At 41.0% G+C, this 19,487-nt stretch overlaps 5 protein-coding genes across 7 annotated transcripts; 2 read left to right on the plus strand and 3 right to left on the minus strand.

The window, feature by feature from the left end:
- The first annotated feature begins 338 nt into the window (after window positions 1–338).
- On the plus strand, window positions 339–3,128 carry rpl6 (ribosomal protein L6). The gene is made up of 7 exons (XM_029163322.3): window positions 339–356; window positions 906–1,052; window positions 1,150–1,248; window positions 1,516–1,659; window positions 2,529–2,577; window positions 2,664–2,848; window positions 2,947–3,128. The coding sequence occupies exons 2-7, from the start codon at window positions 906–908 to the stop codon at window positions 3,097–3,099; spliced, it is 777 nt and encodes a 258-aa protein (XP_029019155.1). The 5' UTR covers window positions 339–356; the 3' UTR covers window positions 3,100–3,128.
- A 447-nt stretch (window positions 3,129–3,575) lies between these two features.
- On the minus strand, window positions 3,576–5,259 carry dynll1 (dynein, light chain, LC8-type 1). Its single transcript, XM_029163323.3, has 3 exons — window positions 5,101–5,259; window positions 4,259–4,397; window positions 3,576–3,946 (listed from the first exon to the last, which is right to left on the minus strand). Exons 2-3 carry the CDS (start codon window positions 4,388–4,390, stop codon window positions 3,809–3,811), a joined length of 270 nt encoding a protein of 89 aa, XP_029019156.1. The 5' UTR covers window positions 4,391–4,397; window positions 5,101–5,259; the 3' UTR covers window positions 3,576–3,808.
- Window positions 5,260–5,675: 416 nt separating this feature from the next.
- On the minus strand, window positions 5,676–10,225 carry polb (polymerase (DNA directed), beta). The gene is made up of 14 exons (XM_029161533.3): window positions 10,084–10,225; window positions 9,711–9,768; window positions 9,307–9,373; window positions 8,852–8,926; window positions 8,683–8,741; window positions 8,478–8,527; window positions 8,305–8,356; window positions 8,126–8,180; window positions 7,976–8,048; window positions 7,803–7,873; window positions 7,548–7,634; window positions 7,337–7,407; window positions 6,765–6,904; window positions 5,676–6,656 (listed from the first exon to the last, which is right to left on the minus strand). The coding sequence occupies exons 1-14, from the start codon at window positions 10,142–10,144 to the stop codon at window positions 6,562–6,564; spliced, it is 1,014 nt and encodes a 337-aa protein (XP_029017366.1). The 5' UTR covers window positions 10,145–10,225; the 3' UTR covers window positions 5,676–6,561.
- A 438-nt stretch (window positions 10,226–10,663) lies between these two features.
- enkd1 (enkurin domain containing 1) lies at window positions 10,664–13,116 on the minus strand. 2 transcript variants are annotated; one of them, XM_029161531.3, is made up of 8 exons: window positions 12,825–13,116; window positions 12,372–12,462; window positions 11,973–12,197; window positions 11,659–11,831; window positions 11,455–11,577; window positions 11,197–11,339; window positions 10,947–11,083; window positions 10,664–10,837 (listed from the first exon to the last, which is right to left on the minus strand). In XM_029161531.3, exons 2-8 carry the CDS (start codon window positions 12,454–12,456, stop codon window positions 10,677–10,679), a joined length of 1,047 nt encoding a protein of 348 aa, XP_029017364.1. In that variant the 5' UTR covers window positions 12,457–12,462; window positions 12,825–13,116; the 3' UTR covers window positions 10,664–10,676. The 2 variants fall into 2 exon arrangements, with proteins under 2 accessions (XP_029017364.1, XP_029017365.1); XM_029161532.3 differs by lacking the exon at window positions 12,825–13,116 and adding an exon at window positions 12,759–12,777.
- A 394-nt stretch (window positions 13,117–13,510) lies between these two features.
- Window positions 13,511–19,455, plus strand: vdac3 (voltage-dependent anion channel 3). Of its 2 annotated transcripts, XM_029161535.3 has the most exons (10): window positions 13,511–13,647; window positions 15,701–15,819; window positions 16,554–16,625; window positions 16,726–16,775; window positions 17,473–17,625; window positions 17,707–17,759; window positions 17,854–18,081; window positions 18,214–18,364; window positions 18,472–18,529; window positions 18,610–19,455. In XM_029161535.3, the coding sequence occupies exons 2-10, from the start codon at window positions 15,705–15,707 to the stop codon at window positions 18,699–18,701; spliced, it is 972 nt and encodes a 323-aa protein (XP_029017368.1). In that variant the 5' UTR covers window positions 13,511–13,647; window positions 15,701–15,704; the 3' UTR covers window positions 18,702–19,455. The 2 variants fall into 2 exon arrangements, with proteins under 2 accessions (XP_029017368.1, XP_029017370.1); XM_029161537.3 differs by lacking the exon at window positions 15,701–15,819 and having other exon boundaries at window positions 13,525–13,647.
- The last annotated feature ends 32 nt before the right edge of the window (window positions 19,456–19,487 follow it).

The raw sequence follows: 19,487 nt of genomic DNA on the forward strand, positions 1-19,487 counted from the left end.
CTAAGCACTGGCTTTTGAATGTTTATAAAGTTATACAAAATATACAACAACAATTACAAAACAGCAGAGAAATTATTTTATTCATTACTCTCGTTAATTTATTTGATTTTATTATTATTTATACCTGGTTACTGTATTTGCAATTTAAAAAGCGATTTAAAAAGGTACAATTTTAGGACTACAAAGACCATCAAAATTCTAAAACTTGGCGCATTGCGTCAACGTCATCGCGCAGCGTCCTTATATACGTAACATTCCCGGATGTCGGTCTTTTTTCTTAGCTAAGGTAAGCGGCCATTGCCTTCATTTCATTGTAGGAATAAAATCACGTTTCATCCGTGTTACAGAATAAAAATGTGAGTCGCCAAATGTCACGGAATGAATAAATATATTTAGACGATGTTTTAGATGCCGTTATTAAAATGATATCCTCACGTTTTTCCGATAATGAACAGTTTGTGTATCGGCAGTGCTAGGCCTACGGCTAACCTTCGTGCTGGCTGCAGCGGTAGCTAGTTAGCTAACAGAAACGTGTTGTCTTTTGCCAGTCTGCTATACTATGTATTGGGATTTCACTGTCACAGTCCTATAACTGCTTTTCTTGAGACTTGAGAAGCAGTATTTTGAGGGAAATGACTGCGTAGTCTGTACTGCACAGTTGTGCTAACTGCTATCAAACGTTAAGCGGCTTCAATTGTGATGACTGATGACAACCAACTAAAGGAACGTGTGTGTTACGTATGGTTGGAGGTTAAGTCGAAAGATAAAGCGTTTAATGGAGCAGTGGTCACTTCTAGCCGAATGCAGAACCGTAGTCCAACCGTGTCTCATGGCAATATGGATTTCACATGATATGACAATGCTGCCGTTCGATGAACTAACGGATCTTATTTTTGTTGCATTAGATGGCAGAGGGAGACAAGAAACCTGCCAAGAAAAAGCATGGGAGCCGGAACCCGGTTCTGGCCCGTGGCATCCGCCGCTACTCACAGGCTGTTATGTACGGCCGTAGAGCCATGTACAAGAGGAAGATTAAGATTGCAGAGTCTAAGGTGAAGACAGATTGGCACCTCACAACAGTGATTGAAAACCTATGCACATTAAACATGTTGATTGTATGACCTCAATTGTAACTTGTTTTTGTGTCAGATTGAGAAGAGGAACAAGGTGAAGCCCAGAGCGACCACTGTAAAGTCTGTTGGTGGAGACAAGAATGGAGGCACTCGTGTTGTCAAACTACGCAAGATGGTGAGTAACTTGGCTATAAGATTTTTTCCAGAATCTTTGGGTTTTAAGAAAAGTCTGAAAAGTTTAGTATAACACTGTTTAGTTTAGTTATACTGTGCAAACTAAACCCAGTCTTACTGATCTGTTTCTGCATTTTTACTTGCTACTGTATTTTTTTTCTTTATCATACTGTGCTGTTGAGAGATGAAATTTCCCTTTTGTGGGACTATTAAAGGTTTTATTATTTAGTAATCCTAGAGATTAAACTGGTCTATATTTCTTCTGCAGCCCCGCTACTACCCAACAGAGGATGTTCCCCGCAGACTTAAGACCCGCAAAACTAAGCCTTCCACCCAGCGCAGGAGGAAGCTTCGTGCCTCAATCACCCCTGGAACTGTCCTCATCTTGCTCAATGGTCGTCATCGTGGAAAGGTGAGACTAAAACAGTCTTAATTTTTTTTCGTTTCGTTTTTATAAAGTAAAAATTGGGCTGATCTTGAGCTTTAATCAAGATTGGCTTGCTGATTACTACCGGTAATAATTTTGTGGGCATTACTTTTGTCCCCTTTAATGTGAGCAGTAAAACTGATTATTATTTTTTTATATAAAGTGAAACAGAAAAATACTAAATATTGCAATAACAAATTTCTCATCTACTCAGTGTGAATCCTGTTTTAGGGGTCTTCCTGACTCCTATAAATTTCCCAGTGTACATTATCTTCAAACTAAGCGAAATGAAAAACATAAATGTGCCAGTGTTCTATTTTTTGTTATATCTCTGCTCTGTAGATCTGGGAAAACAAAAACTAAAGTTACCATGGCAATACTGGACTTTTTTTATTAAATACATGTAGATAAAGCTCTTCAAATGGCTTTTTTGTTCATAAATCCATCAATAGAATTGCAGAACACAAATAGAAATTGCTATTGCATTTCCCACAGAAATCAGTGGCACATCCTTCTAGCTTTCTGCTGTAGCACAATAATGGGGTTAAGATGCATTTTGGACGCATCACTGTAATAACACACCCTCAGTACCACAGACATTGTCACTCCCACCCACTCTCAAACACTACATGGGCACGTTATGGAACGAAGTCTGCCCCCACACACTCTAGGCAGTGACTGACCTAAATGTATCATCTGAAAGACTGACGGCCACAGAGTCGTTTATTAAAACCAGAGGTGCCTGTCAAGTAGATACATTTGTCCTCTGCCTTAATGGTTGAGCGGAAGTAGGTTACAGCTGTTTCTGACTGAAACATACTGAAATAGTAGGTTCATTATTTTTTTTTTTTTAGCGCGTGGTGTTCCTGAAACAGCTCACAAGTGGACTCCTGCTCGTCACTGGTAAGAATAGGATGCTTGTAAATGAATATTTTTTTGCCTAATAGATTTTCTTTTTCTAACTGTTTGTATCCAACCTGTTTGCACAGGGCCTCTTGTCTTGAACAGAGTTCCCCTGCGCCGAGCTCACCACAAGTTTGTTATCGCCACACAAACCAAAATTGACATCTCCAGTGTCAAGCTCCCCAAAACTCTGAATGACACCTACTTCAGGAAGAAGAAGCTGAGAAAACCCCGTCATCAGGAGGGAGAGATCTTTGATACCGAGAAGGAGGTGCGTCAACTTGGATATTTCATATTCATCTATTTCAGTGAAATGTTTTTTTTTTTTTTTCAGGCTCTTGATTTCCTTTATCCCCTCCTCTCTTGCAGAAGTACCAGCTGACAGAGCAGAGAAAGAAGGACCAGAAGGCTGTTGACTCTCAGCTCCTTCCCCTCATCAGGAAAGAACCACAGCTGAAAGGATACCTGCGCTCATCCTTCTGCCTGTCTAGTGGCGTTTTCCCACACAAACTGGTTTTCTAAACGTGTCGTAATAAAGAGTATCACCACGACATACCACTTTTGCCTGATTTATTTACATTTCATATATGTACACACTTTGGGGGTTTCATAGCCTGATTAGCTTCCAACCAAGCAGTGAAGATTAGCTAAAATGGTATTAAATTTCTAAGAACTGAGAAGTTAAACTCATTAACAAACCATCGGAAAATAAGCAACAGCAAAGCTTCTGAATGTGTAAGGTAAGACATGTCCATGGAGGTAGAGGCAAAAACAGCCAGTTATAAATAGAATGTTGCTGAGAATGGTCATGCATCACAAAATTGACAATTTTGAACTTTATTTCAACTTGTGGTTGAGGTTTACATAAATACAACCAACTTTTATCTCAATACCTGCAAGTCACCTTTACGCTTGATTATCTGTTCAATTCAGGTAATGAACATCCTGATTCTACTGGAACACAATGGTGCAAGGAAATGACCACACCAGGCATTGGACCCAGGCAGCTGAACAGCTATGCTTTAATTAAAAAAATGACATGTCTAACAGAACAGGACAAAAATAAATACAAGTGTTTCACCTCTTTAACATGGCCACGTTTTTTTCCTCAAACAAAAAGTAGAAAGCAGCGCAGAAAAAGGCATCGGCCCCTTGCCAAGGAATGATACGTGCCTTAGTTGAGTCAGTCAGTATTGTATTTATGGTCATCTGGTGTGAGAAATGCATTTCCTCAGCCGGACTTGAACAGCAGAATGGCCACCTGACCCAAGTAGAAGTAAATAAAATGCTTGGTCTCGTGAGTCACGTAACTGCCAAAGTTCCTCCCAACGATGCAGTGCCAGGTGGGGTTATATTTCTTATCAAACTCCTGTAAGGGACAAAGACACATTGAATGCATCAAACAAAATCTTAAACCATAATTGATCACGTGTAACTTTCAAGTATTAAATTAAACTAATTGTTTCAGCCTTTGAATAGGCTGCAGCAGGAAAGCATTTACAGGGCGTACACTCATTCCACGACCATTATACAGTCAGAGCTATTCAGGTTGATCACTGTCACACCATTCATGCGCTGTTGATGCTACAGAAATACTAGATGTTCCTCTTGGCTCAGCAGGATGAAGTTACTCTGAACCGAGCTGTGGGCAGGATGCGGGATGCGCCAGCAGCGCTGTTACCTTCTTGATGTATGCAGCGATATCTTTCTCGATGTTGTACTTCTCCAGGGCCTGTGTGGCACATTCCACGGCGTCCTGCTGCATGTCCTCCGACATGTCGGCATTTTTGATCACCGCCTTTCTGTCAGACATGGTTGCCCTGGGAAACCAAAACACAGCGGAGGATTCATCATCTTCTCTGGGTCATTGGCACACATACAATGCTATTCGACCCGTCAACGACCGACTCAAACGATGTAACGCTGTTTATCAAGGTCTTGTCATCCAATGAGGAGAAATGGCCAGTTAGTGATGATGTTATCATTACATAAGTGACACGCAATATTTAACTAGCCTTTTCCATAGGTGTTGCATAACAACTTCCATCGGCTACAAGCTGGCTGGATGCGCGCTCTGCGTAGTTTCTATGGATACGCAAGACATTTGCGATCTTCGCCCCAAATCTCACCGAGGTTTGAACAATACAATAAAACATGAGGCTGCAAAATGAACGCAGCGGACTGCAACGACGTGGCGCTGGAAAAGATGCGCTATCAGCTCCGGAGTCAAGATAGAAACACATATTTTTCATCACAATGCCAGAATGTTTGGCACAAATAAGATTTTCGTTACATTATCTGACATAATGTGTCATCATAGGAGAGAAGAGGCTGCTAGCAACACCTCGCCACATGCAGCTTCAGTGATGATGCGCTTTTGATTAGCTGGTTAACGCTCAGTAACTAGCTGCCCATTCATCCCACAAAATGGGGAAACATATCGTGTTAGTAGTGTTGCAATTTTCATAATACGTAAAAGATAATTAAATTACGCATACAGTCATTTTACGCATGCAAATTTACCTTCGAGTCTCCTGTATACTGTTTTACTAGTTTAAACAGACGACCGCTCCTGTGGCGACAACTCCCGCGAAGTGGTGGACACAAAAGTAATGTGGGTGTGTAGCAGAGAGAGACTGCTGCCTTGATACGCTCCTATTGGCTGTTGTTAGCACATTATCTTCTGCTATTGGCTGCTACAGGCCAATCTTTCCGGTGTTTCTGTCTGCATTTTATTTCAAACCGTCATGCCTTGCGAGAAAAACGTTGTCAGAGCAACCATTGTAAATAATGTGCTCACGCCATCGGTGGCCCATGCATCACATGCAAGGACAGCGTAGCACGATACGTAATGATTAAATATAATAGTTTAATCCATTGTCTATGGCAATCATGCATCCTAAAAATATATCAAGAATTATATTCTCTAAAACCTTTAGAAGGTATTTTCCCCAATATATATTGTATTATTCAGCTGCCGTTAAGATTATTTCTATGATTATAAAATACACCTTAGTTTAAGATGTGTCTCATTTATATTGAGTTTTGTGTATTTTCCCTAGACTGAAATATAAAAGGAAACGAAATGAACAATGAAGTCATTTTTTTAACCATTTATTTTAAACACTCATCAAACTCTCACAGTTGTGTTACCCACCAGTTTTCGATAAATAACATTAAAATACCTTTAAATTCACAAAAGAAACCAAATTGAAGTCATAATCCTAAAAAACCTAGAGCAGATTAAAGTTGTATGACCATGATTATCTTACTTTTTTTATTTTTTTAAATTTATCATAAGTAAGGAAAAACAATGCTATGACCTAACATTTGCATGTACATACGAGTTGCATGAAGAGTTTAGAGTCTACTCACTTATTAGTCATTAACTAGAAATGTAGATTGTATATATGCTAAGTAATACCGCTGGCATCACATATCTATCTTGAATCATACTTTTGCCTAAACTGAAAGAAACACCACAGCAAGTCAGTCTTAAAATCCAATGGTTTTTGAGATATGAAAGATTTTTTAAGAGTTAGAGATGCAACCTTTGTAAAAAAAAAACCTGAAAACTCCTTTGTAAAACTTAATAAACTAAACACAAAAATAACCAGCATCACAGTGACTCATCTTACTTCATGACAAACAAGTAACTGAGTAACAAGTAACAAAGCACATCAATGCTATTAAAAGGTATAAAGTTATGCTGTTGCCCTTATTTGGTATTTTCAAATAAAAACAATAAATTATTTAAAAATTGAGCCAAAAGTCTTCATGAAGATATATAAAGCACGGACATTTAAATTCAACAAAAAAAATATTACCATATGCTTAGGTAAAAAAAAAAAACATCAATCATCAAACGACTTATAATGTATTTGAATCATAAAAGAAAGAGTGACAAACCAACTCACATTTTCAAAACATGATTCTGATCTTTTACAATAAGCTATAACTTCAAACACACATGTAGCCGTAACATCACTCGCTGCGATCCTTTGGCTCCCTATATTTGTACTGGATGTATTCAAAGATGTCTCTCTCGCTATCCACCATCAGAGGCTCACCTGCCACACCTACAACAGACCCATAAAGCAAAATAGCTGAAAATATATACTGAAATTTTTACGCACGCTTGCTGACTGACAGCAGAAGTTACACAAAATGAAACCACTAAGACTTACCAGTGACTCCCAGTGGTCGTATGGTGTACTCATTCAGAGTGAAGCCCTTCTCTAGTGCATGAGTTCTCATATTTTTATTAAAGATATCACTTCCAGTGAAATACAAAACTCCACAGTAGTACTGGTCCTTTGGAATCAACCTGTGAAGTGTGGAAAGTAAAGGAACAGAACAGAAACAGTTGAACAAAGGAAAAAACTAAACAGAAGCTGGCGTATATTATCCATCTTCAGAATTTCTTGGACATTGTACATAACCAGGTTGCATTAAACTTTGTATATGTTTGTATTTCTCATATTTTGTATTTGTGTCTAACTGCTGGCCTAATACACTTTTTTGAATGTTGAATCTGATGTTTTTGCAAAAAGAACACATTTAGTCTCTCAAAAAGTTACAGTTACATAATTATTCTACAACTGGGTCAAACTAGTGTGGACATCTTCAAGATGCAAATATATTTTTCCAACTGATGACTGGTCTTTGGGTTTGTTAAACAAAACATCGCTAACTGAATGCCTCAGGCCAAGCCATTTTATGTAAAATGTGAAGACACAAAAAGAAGCAATAAAGACACCTAATATCGATACGCCTGTGCAGATATTCTTCCTCATCATCATCATCACTCTGCTGCAGCTGGCAAACTCCCTGAAAAAAAAAAAGATCCAAAATATCATGATCAACCAGTGTACTGCACTTAATACTTTGAGTATAGTTAATATATGAACTACATTAAAACATTATTAAACAGAAGCTCAGGCTAGCATTTTAATTGAATTCATTCTCACCATGAACTTGGTGTCTCCTTTGGACAAAGTGTCCGTCACAAACCCAATAGACTCCAAGTGGTCAACCACAGCATGGAGAAGCCTGGGCTACAAACAAAATGAACATGACTGTAAATAAGCAATTCAAATCATCATTCATTCCGAGGGCAATTCAAGTCAGGATACGCAAGCAGCATGTCAGTTATATTACAACTGAATACACCACACGTACAAAAGGTAATGACTATTCCAGATTAATATAAATGAGTACTATACCTGCTTCTGAGACTGAGAGGTGTAGTCAGGATGGGTCAGCAAAATATCAATATCACCGCTCGATGCAGCACCTGGAGATAGATGATTAGTTATCATCTTGTTCTGCACTTCTAAACTGAAAATTAAATTAAGATTAAAGATTAAATGAAAACTAGGCAAGATAAAAAAAATACCTCTCCTGTAGCTTCCACAGATTGTCCCAATATAATCGTTATCAATGTTTTCCAATTCTCCAAGAATAAGTGCCTGAACAAATCCACAAAGTGTGAGAAATACTATAAAACTCATAATCAACATAACTGAAAATCTAGATGCTTGATCACCTCCATTTTTTCCATCTCAGCTCGTGGAATTCTTTTCTCAAATTCTTCAAAGTACCTGAAATTAGCAAAATAATCTAAAAAACACAGCTTGCACATCAATGTAGGAAGATTAATTAATAAGACAATTAAACTTGATACAAAAAGGTACCCATTCAGAAAAAAATTATTAGAGTTCTTACTTTAGTCCAATCTGTTGATGATGGTTGAGCTTGTGCTCAATCTTTTTTAAATCTAAAAAACAGAAAGAACAAAAAGCTATTTAGACCAAAGCTGCATCTAAAACCTATAGTGAAACTGATCAAATGTGTAATAAATGTGATAAATTGTAAAGCAAGTTAACAGTCCAACAAACCTTCTAATGTCTTCACCCCTTCTTCAAAAAACTTCCTAGCAGCAGCAGGGCTAATATGAAGTTAAAGAAAGAACGCCACATAAGTCCACATAAAGAAATACAGGAGTGACTGAATGGGGCACCTAGCGAATATGATTAGAATTGTAAGTTTGTTTCTTAATGTCCACAGACATTTACTGGGTTCCGTATTTGGATGAGGACTTACCCAATTCCAGTAACTCTAGTAAGGAAATTAATGGAAGAGCTTGTGTCATCATTTCGAATCTAGAAGAAAATATAAATGCAGCACATCAGTTGGTCTGTTGTAGCAAAACAAAGCCATTTGCCATCATTCCATACTGCCATACTTAAAACATTATTATGAAATTACCCACCTTTTCCAGTTTCCGTAGCTTGCCAGTTTGTAAAAACTCATCAATCTTTTCTGCTATTTTGGCTCCAACACCATCCTATTGAAATGTGAAAACAAAGACGAGGGTGGTGAATAGCGCGATTTGCAGTGGTTATGTAAGATGTGCAAAGTAGGTGTTGACAAAAATGTTCAGGCTACTGCAGAGGGCATCAAAGAGAAGACAAACAAAAATGTTGACGTTTTTAGTGTCATGTAATTAACTATAAGTAAAACTGGTCATAGGTCACAGTGAATGTGAGTGAGTCACCACGAAAAAGATTACCAGCACAAAAATTGATTATATCCAGAATTTAAAAAGCAAGCAAACAAACATTATTATAGTTTGAGATTAAAACAAAGCAGTCGTTTAGTTGTCTACCTTCTATATTAGTCAGTAAAAACAGCAATGCAGGCCCTATGGGAATTTAGTGCACATACCAGCTTTTTGGCCTCTTCGCCACTTTTGATCTTATTAGGGTACTTGGCAATGGTGGATGCTGCTTTCCTAATCAGAGGGAGAAACAATGTGTTAATGAACGAGTACGTGGTTTCTTGGCATTTTGTGCTCTCTTGCCAGGCTATTACACACACCCAACAAACTAACGCAGACTACACTGGCATCATAAAGCTTACTTACTACAGTACTTCATGCAAAATGTCTGCTGAACAAAATACAACCTTAATAAAAGGAGAATATCTAGCAGACCTGTATTAGAACGCATTAGTTTTACTACCACTGCAAGTCCTGCGTTTCAGTAACATTTGATATTACGCTTATGCTTTTCTGTATGAGCATTTATGTAATCTACATTGTTACACAAAACACTTCACTGCTAGCTTACCTGTATGCATTGTACTTGTGTATCGCCCTGTTAACATTTTTCTCGTAATTGGCCAGTTCTGAAAGCATAAATACAGTTTATTCAATACGTTTCATTTCTTTATTTTGCACTCACTCATATGTTAATCAGAAGAAGCCATTGTCCCCTCAAGTACTTAAAGGCACGGGGCATTTAAACGACAACGATCAGCAGTGTATAAGATTTCATATCCAAAAACCCAGGTTTATGTGTATCACAAAGACCTGAGAACGTTTAGTACATTTAGTATATTTGTTAGGTTCGCACAGTTATTCGGCTGTTACTTTTAAAGACATTTACACAGCTATGCTAGCTACTGTTAGCTATACTCAACCATTGATTCCTCTTTACGTACCGACAAGAAAGTCTGTTATCCCTTCGTTAAGGGATTCCTGCGGTGCTTTCCTCTTGCTCATTTTAGATATGGCAAGCTAACACGTCTTATTCCTAAAGCAAACAGCCTTATTTACATGCATTAAAATTTGAGACCACTTTCTATTCTTAGCGTTTAGCACATTAGCTAAAAGCTAATTCACGCTGAACAATGACCGAAGACGTATAGGGGCGGGGCGGGGCGGGGCGTACGTTCCACGTCACAACGTAGCTGAGTAGCATTGCGTTGTGTGATTTAAATACCTTAGATTTAAAAATATAGCGATACAATGACTTTACAAAATAATACAAACCAACAACCATTTCTACACAAAGTGTTAAATTACACCATTGTCCATTTTTCTTGTGAGAAAACTATTGTAATGACGTTCTGCAACCTCAAATTGACATAATAAAAGGTTTACACTTGATGAATTAAAACAACATTTCTAACACAACATCAAGTTTACAGGGTTCTGTGGGATGTTACATAATGCATTAGCAACATGAAAATTTATTAGTGGGTTCACGCAGAATGATCTCGTCTTCCTCCTTCCTCTTCTTTCTTCTGATGGCCTATGAATCTATTTTTACATAAACTTTGTCCCTTGAGAATATTTTAATTGCCTCCTCGACCTCAGAAAGCCTACAATCAAGTTGAGTCCGACGTGATTGAACACTTAGATTGTCAGCTTTGAGAGGAAGCGACAGCAGCTCAGTCACCAGCGAGCGATGAGCTGAAGAAAAAAACAACAACAGCAGCAACACAATTACACAGATTAATATTTAATGTACTTGTAATACTTTAAAGGCATGTTCTCATCATAAAGAGCAACAGAGGCATACTTTCTTTGAGAGACTTCAGTGTTTCTCGTCTCTCAGTTTCAGGCATCAGGTTGTGACCAGCTGGGATTGTGGGATCGGGTGCATTCCTCCTTCTCTCTGCCTCCTCTTTACTCCACTGCTCCTTCCTTTCCTGAAGACTGTTTGTGTTTGGATGTTAAAAAAACACAAGTCCAAAGATATAAGATACAAGAACATTTTCAGAAAAAAACAAGCGGTGATAAATTAGGTGTCTTTATATTGCCATACTTACTACTGAGGCACCTGCCCCTTGACTGCACTAGGGACAGGCTTATCTCTTAGGCTCACCAAGGACTGGGACCGACGCATCACAGTTTTTCCTGCAGCTCGGGCATTATGTCTTATGAAGTCTATATTCTGACCTTCCACCTTTAACTGTAATAATATACAACAATATATAGAAAAATATAACAAAAAAGCAAATGTTATAGACGTATATTAAAGTCATTTGCATGACTGTGATAATTAAATATATATTAGGAATTCTCACTTGCAAGTCCGGATCACGTGCAGAAGAGGTTTTGGAGTGTGGTCGTGTTGGGGCAGCAGATGGACCAGTAGAGTGAGCTTTCAGAAAGTTTTGACACTGTGGTTTAACAGTTGGAGTAGAAACCTGTATTAAAGAAACTGGATTAAAAGGGAAAAGAGGACACACTAATAACAAAAGCACTTTGATCTTTTACATATATGGTACCTGTACTTGGACCATCACCCTGGATGGGACATTTTGGTATTTAGAAGAGGTCCACAGAGCCTTAACTGGAACTGGACCAGATTGTGCTCTTTCAGCTTCCTGTTCTTTGCAGCGTCTCTGAATCTCCCGGAGCCGACGAACATTTTCTTTACCAAAGTCAGGTGCTCGCTGTCCTAAAAAGCCAAATTACAAAGTTCTGCTTGAATGACTTTACTCATGTTCATAAGTAAAAATGTCATTGCTTACTATAATAGCATAGACATAAAAAGTACCAGATAGAAATAAGACGTTAAGACATTATCCATTACACTTACTTTGCTTGGGAACAGGAGTGATTGAAACACCTTCTAGTTTGAGAAGTTCCCCCACTACCCCCTTCTGTCCTCGTTCCAGAATATGGGTAGCATTGAGACCAATTCTGGGAGGACGGGAGGATGAACGCGCGCTGTAGCAGCCTGGGTGCAACACAGGATCCGGAGCAAGTGGCCCTGAGAGAAGGGCCAAAGTGCCATGTTGGTTTCCCTCTAAACGTCCACGAGCTATGGAGGGAAAAAACTACATCAGCTGCATTGATTTTCCACATCAGTGTTCTTCAAACCCCCATTACAAATCCCAAATAAACGTAACCAATCCCAGAGTGAAGTAGTTCTATACTATTAAAACATACAAAAAAATTCGGTTCGTCGTGGAAACGACCTGTGGCCACGTCTAACCTGAAGCAGGACGTTTGTAGAACTGAGGAAACAGAGACGGGTCTGGGGGGATCGGTCCAGATATTGATGAAGGCCCCTCACACATTTAAAGCTGCAAAACGCAAAAACAAATAAAAGGTCAAGATATTACTTAAGATAAACACATATAACTATGGCCAAACACACTGTGTAATACAGTTACTGTATTTATTGCACCGGTTATTAACAAAAACAAACAAACGATGAATGAATAGATGCATAAATCGCAATTGTAAACGCAGCTATAAAATCCGTATCGTTTCTTACGCAGGTTAAATTGTTAGCTAACATTACGTGTTTTTAGCGTAGTGTCTAATTAACAAACTGTCAACCAAAAAACTAATAAAAACGATTAAACATATTATCGACCGTGTACGTCGATCAAACAACCCGAGTCGATTCAGAAGCATAAAGTCAACAACTTCATTCATTTACCTTTTAAATGCTCTTGTTTATCTCGGGAGAATTTGGTTTACGCACGTCGATGACGCCGAGGTATCAAGGCTTGTAGCAGGATTCTTCACCATGGCAACAGGGCGGCCGCACATAGAAATAGACCTTATAGAAGCTAGACATTTCGCCAATCTAGATCATTTATCCAACAAGCAGTCAGAAATAAGACATAAACACGCCCGAAGAGGTCTGACAGTAGCCTATGGTTTAATTTAATCTGATTTAAAAATCAGATTAGATTAGATTAGATTTAACTTTATTGTCATTACACAAGTTAAAGTAAGTGGTGGTTAACCTAATAGTGACGAGCTCTTTATCTGTGCGACCATACAAATAGAGTTTTGGTGGGACCATTTCTAAGTACGATAGTATTCTCCTAAATATTGACTTTCATAAAGACAAAATTCACTACGACAGACACAACAAACTATAGATCTAATATTATCTATTATTAACAGACGAGACGCAGCGCATCACCGCCACCGAGTGGTGTGACAATGTACTACACCAAACAAACAAAACGTTTGCAAAGCTGCTCCTCCCACTCTTGTGTTCCACTGGCTGTAAACCATATAAACAGATATGCAATACAATTTTAACAGTGCGTTCTCAGCGTCGCTGTGCTATTACGCCATATTAACTCGATCTGTATTTTAAAGGTTTTCTTCAATTTTAGTTTACAACGGCCCCGCCCTCGGATGGGGGTCTGACTTGCGCATGCGCAGACGGTGTGTCTCTGCATTCGTCTGTGCCCTGCAGCAGCGAGCAACGGTGGAACACTCTGCACACCCCGTCCCATAAAAAGGTAGGACCTGTCAGCTAATGTCAGCTAATAACAGCCATAGCGTCTGTCTATCTGCCTATAAGTCATTGTATTGTGTCGGTTCACGTGCTTGATCATGACGCCGTTGTCGTTGAGTTTATTCCAATCAGTGAGGTATGAGTCACACATTAAGGGGGTTGGAGAACAGCGAGCGGGTCTACCAGGGTTCCACTTCTACTTCAGGCCACTATTTGCTACTTGGTTTCTGGAATTCACATCTGTAGAGCGAGTAAAAAATAATATCTCCCTATAAGAAAGTTCACTTTGTGCATATAATTGCAGTGGTCATTTTCTGCAAAGCGTTCAAAGTGACTTGTTTCACCGTTGCGATTTAACATCTACACACAATGTTGTCTAAGGACACAGATTACAAAGACATCAACAGTGGAAACCAGATATGACTGCACTTTAAACAGGTTACTGCTCCGCTTCTAGGACAAATCATGTCAAGCACCTTATCAGCCTTTGTACATGAACCTCAAGGTTCACGAGTATCTACACAACTACCGTTATGTTACGGCCGACAGCTGTGTAGTTACTCATTCTGAGCTGTATTAGACACCGTGGAAGCGGTTCACGTGGAGGAGTTGTTAAGCAACAATGAAAGTAGTAGTCAGAGCTAAAAATGTAATTACATAATAGTATATGCAGATTAATGCAACAAGTATTAAGTGATAAATTAAAGTATCTAGAACATACTCATTTACACTTAATCATGTTCCCCCTGTCACGTGACACACATTCCTCACTGGTTTCATTTGTTTTCACTAATACTTATGTGTTTGTGATTAATTAAATTACTGCTACCACTTTACTACTAAATAATTTTTAGTAGTAAAGTGAACCAATCTCTTTGATTTTATGTCTCATGATGTTCTAAATACACGTTCTGTGCATGTTGTTGACAACGACCACCATTTTGTTGTTATTTCTGTCTGGGTTTTTTTTTTTGGGTCGGTTTGACCTTTGAGCTCATTAGAGGTTGTCTCCTGGTTGCAGCTCCTGATTGTGTTGAAGCGACGGACAGGAGTGTGTGTGCAGGCGGAACACACACAAAGACGTCCATTAATGTGTTTTATTAGGAACCTGAAACACGAGGGTGACACACGTTGAAATCCAGTCACATGTGTTGTCGGATCAGGTTGACCAGGGCTAAATATACTCTAGGGCCGCATGGCGAGACCGAAGGATGAAAGCAGCAGAAAGGGTCGGGAAGGAAAATCTGACGAGAGAAACGACAATGCAGGATTCACACGTGCTCAGCAAAGCGCAGGCACGTAGAAAGCACATGAGAAATAAAGAGCAACACAGACATACGTGACTTAGGACACATGCTGTTTTGACACTCGGCGATAAAACATAATTAATTAAAACTGGATCAACTGGATCCTGCAGAAATATATTTCCTGATAACAGTTGATAAACTCGTGTTTCCAGTCCTGTCGGTCATTTCTAATCAACCCACACCCACACATATCAGATAGAGCTTAACGGAGGTTTCACAGCCTGACGATACAATGGTCACTTGTAGTAATGACTCTACAGAGGATTCTATGAATTGTCCTGTTAATTTAACATCCCTGTTTAAGACATAACAGACTTGATCAAATCTCCTGAGTTAAGTATATATTGATGCTAGGGGTTATTTCTACTTCATCTAAATGGCACCAAATGAACTGGCTGGTCTTCAGAGCCCTTCAGTGCTTCGTCCTCTGTGTGGATTTGTGGTGACACATGAGAGGAGACGACACCGTGACATCGAGTTGCGTCGTAGCCTCTTTTAAACGCCGTTGATGTGACACTTGTGGACAGACGCCGATCTGCAGTATGTGCTTCGACAGAGGGCGCAGAGGGTTCATTTTTCATTCACTGTCCGATCAAACATGCTGTACCACCGTGTGACTCCACGCAGTCACGATCTGTTGGACAGTTCTGTGTGCTCCGACTGCAAACCAAAGAGAACTAGACCTGTTCACAGCCACCGTGAGAGAAATAAAGTTTGTACTGTCCCTCCTTGCACGCGGCCCGTCTGAAGAGACATGGCAGAGAAAGGAGCGCAGAACGCGGTGCAACAGGACAAGCCCGGAAAAGGCAAGCAGGGCGAGAACAAAGGGGACTGTGTGACATGCCAGCATCACGCACCCAGGGGACATGGTGAGTGGGCGTTCACATAGGACGCGCTGCCGCGGTCCTCGGGCCTCAGCATGATGAAGCCCTGGGTTCATTTTCGCTCCTCGGATGCAGCAGATCGTGGACGTCCGATCTCGTCTCCATCCTCTGCAGGAGGTGGATGCGAGTAGCAGCTTGAAAAAATTCAACACGCTTCAGGCTATGAGTGAATGAGTGAAAGTCACCTTGTCACAAATGTTGACGTTCGTGGGAAGGCGCCCGAATGGCCCGTGTGGCTGTGCGGAGCGCCCGGTGCAGTGCAGTGGTCTGCAGGGCTCGTAGCTGCTGACTGAGCCAACCTGCTGCTGCTCGGCTTCACTCGGCTGCGGAGGATTTCATTCCAAACCTTATAGCACATTGTCTTCACGAGTAAAGAGGAAGGTGATTCATTTGAAAGTAAATGGCTCCGCAGAGAAAGCTTTGTGTTTTGTGGCCTGTGGTTATTTAAAAGCTTTGCTCCTGCACATTTCCCCTCCTAGATGATCAGATGCATTAGTTAAACAGCCTCAGCCGCTTGCTGACGGACCGCTGGCAGGCTTAGTATGTATATGGCTGCGTCCTGAATGTTTGCATGTAGGAAAGTGTGTGTTTAGTTTGTGATTATGTCCGCCACGAGGCCTTTAACTCTATGGAGATGCATTATTTAGCTGCTGGAGCATCCTTTAAACTATGCAGCAGTATTGGCATGTGTCACATTGTGAGCACACCTGTGTTTTCAGGCACGATGGCCGTCCCTCCTGCTTACTCTGACCTCGGCAAATCTGCCAAAGACCTCTTCAACAAGGGCTATGGTAAGCGCACACACTCTCCTAACATACTACTGCTCCTGATGAGGATCATTAAGAGCCTTTATTTAGGCAGAATCAAGCTGCGCGGTTTTTCTCTCTCCAGGCTATGGAGCTCTGAAACTGGACATTAAGACCAAGACCCAGAGCGGTGTTGTAAGTATCTGTAAACCTGTGTGTTCAGCTCTCCACCGTCTAGATCAGCGAGCTGACTCGCAAACCTGCAGCCTCCTCCTCCTCCTCGCGTCACATTAGGTCCGTTGTCCGGCATAAAACACAGCAACCCCCGTCTGCACCACCAGCACTTTCAAACTGCAGCGTTTGGTTCCTTCCAGACGGGCTTTTAGCTATAAACCCGTTGCCATGGTGAAGCCATAATGAGCACTTGCACGCAGCGTTCCACAAACCTGCACTTATTACCTAGTGAGCAGCTTCACGGACACATCCGAGCTCCGAGTGTTTCCCCTAACGTCCTCTCTCTCCTCTTGTTTTCTGCTTCTTCTCCGGACGTTGCTGTCAGATGGTAAGGGAGAAGAGACACCGTGCATGTGTGCACCGCTCATACTAGTGATGAGTGCGTGCGGGCTTTAGGCCAAGTGTTGTTTTGCAGCCGTATGTCATCTGTTACTGCAGACGTAACTGATCCCGAAATACACTCCTCGCCAGCCTCTCTCTCACAGTCCAGTCTATATTTTCAGTTTTCCAACTCATATCTCCATCTGAAAGCAATAACCAGTCACACTCACTTTAGAGAGAGGAAAAGCAGCAAAGCTTTTGTTTTTTCATTCCCCAAACGCGTCCTCTGCCTTTCTGCCCCTCCATTCCCTCATTACTCCGACCCACACGCCTGCAGGAGTTTGCCACCTCTGGCTCCAGCAACACAGACACAGGGAAGTCCGGAGGCCACCTGGAGACCAAGTACAAAGTCAGCGAGCTGGGCCTCAGCTTCAACCAGAAGTGGAACACAGACAATACCCTCACCACAGAACTCACCATGGAGGATCAGGTCATTCTAAGTACTTTAAAGTATACATGAAAGCAGCTTCCGAGCTGAACATAAACATAACGTCTGGCTGTTTGTGTGTAGCTGGCTAAAGGCCTCAAGCTTGGCCTGGACACGTCGTTCGTGCCCAACACTGGGTAAGACCAGTCCTGTTCATGCTGAGTGGTGAAGTGAATACAAACCCGTTGAAGTGCTGGTATCTCACTGACCCACTGTCTTTTATCTCTGCAGCAAGAAGAGTGCCAAACTAAAGACCGGTTACAAGCGTGACTTCATCAACATGGGCTGCGACCTGGACTTCGACATGGCCGGCCCCACCGTGCACGCAGCCGCCGTGCTGGGCTACGAGGGCTGGCTGGCTGGGTACCAGCTGGCCTTCGACACCGCCAAATCTAAACTGACCCAGCACAACTTCGCCCTCGGCTACAAGGCCCATGACTTCCAGCTTCATACCAATGTGTGAGTCACCACATCAGAGAGAAGAGGCAGGAAGTGACACATGGGGACAAGAGAAAGGAAGCGTTTTCTCACGATGATGCATAACGTTCAGCCTAATCTGAACTGCTAGTGAACCCGCCTGTTGTTTTTCAGAAATGACGCCACAGAGTTTGGTGGCTCCATTTACCAAAAGGTGAACAGTAAGTTGGAAACAGCGGTCCACTTGGCCTGGACAGCTGGCAGCAACAACACCCGCTTCGGCATTGGAGCCAAATATCAGCTGGATAAAGATGCCTCACTGTCTGTAAGGACCACTCCTGAACATCCAGTTTCAAGCTGCAGTGTTTAAGTTGGGAGGAACTGCATTGTTTATCATTATGTCATTATGTCCATGCTGTTTTAACCCTCCAGACCAAAGTAAACAATGCCTGCCTTGTTGGAGTTGGATACACACAAACCCTCAGGCCGGGTTAGTTCAGTAGCTCCTCTAAAGTGTTTCGCTGGCTTGGGTTAAGTGAAGCATGCCTTAACAATCTGCGTTTCCTGCAGGAGTGAAGCTCACCCTCTCGGCCGTAATCGACGGGAAGAACGTGCACGGCGGGGGCCACAAAGTGGGCCTAGGCTTCGAGCTGGAGGCGTGAGGAGAACGGGAGACAATGAGCAGAGAAGTTCAGATGCACAACGCTGCAACGGTCCACTCAGCGACACATCTTCCCTACACACACGTAGACACACGTTGGCCTTAACCCGGAAACATCACACCTCCAAGACCTTTGTGACTTTGGAAAAAGTCGAGCATTATTTTTAAATTTTACGTTTATTTACAACAAGGTTTGCACAAAGAAACAGACTTGACAGCAGGCAGTTTGTGCAAACTTTTAAATGTGCTGTATATGAACGGACAAAGTGAATTTGTGTCTCCACCATATCTTTGTTTTTACTGCCATATGATTTGACACTTATTTAGATTTTGTTCAGATATTATCTGCGTTCAGTTATGATAAGGTTATTAATGTTTGACTTTGCTGCATGCTAACGAGGCTCACGTTGACAAGTACACTGATGATAACCTGATGCAATAAAGGCTGGAGAGAATTAAGATGGACGAAGAGTTGGTCCCTCTCCGACCTGGAGGCCTGGTGACTGCGTTTACCATTTGACCTCACTAATCATGGGTCCTATTTGGTGAAAAGGGCCAGTGGAAATCTGGAACACAGCTTGTCTTGTATTATTTTAACCGTTATCTCTACTGGCTTGTGCTTTATTTAGGGAACTTAGCCAACAGTTAGAGCCTCACACTCATTTTAATAAAGTTATGGAATAAATAATGTAAAATGCCATAAAACTGATGTTGTGGTTTTAATTTGGGAGACATAAAAAAATAAAGGAGAAGAATTGACCTAATTTTACAGCTCAGTCTTGACACA

This window comes from Betta splendens, chromosome 9 (genome assembly GCF_900634795.4).
Source record: "Betta splendens chromosome 9, fBetSpl5.4, whole genome shotgun sequence".
NCBI lineage: Eukaryota > Metazoa > Chordata > Actinopteri > Anabantiformes > Osphronemidae > Betta > Betta splendens.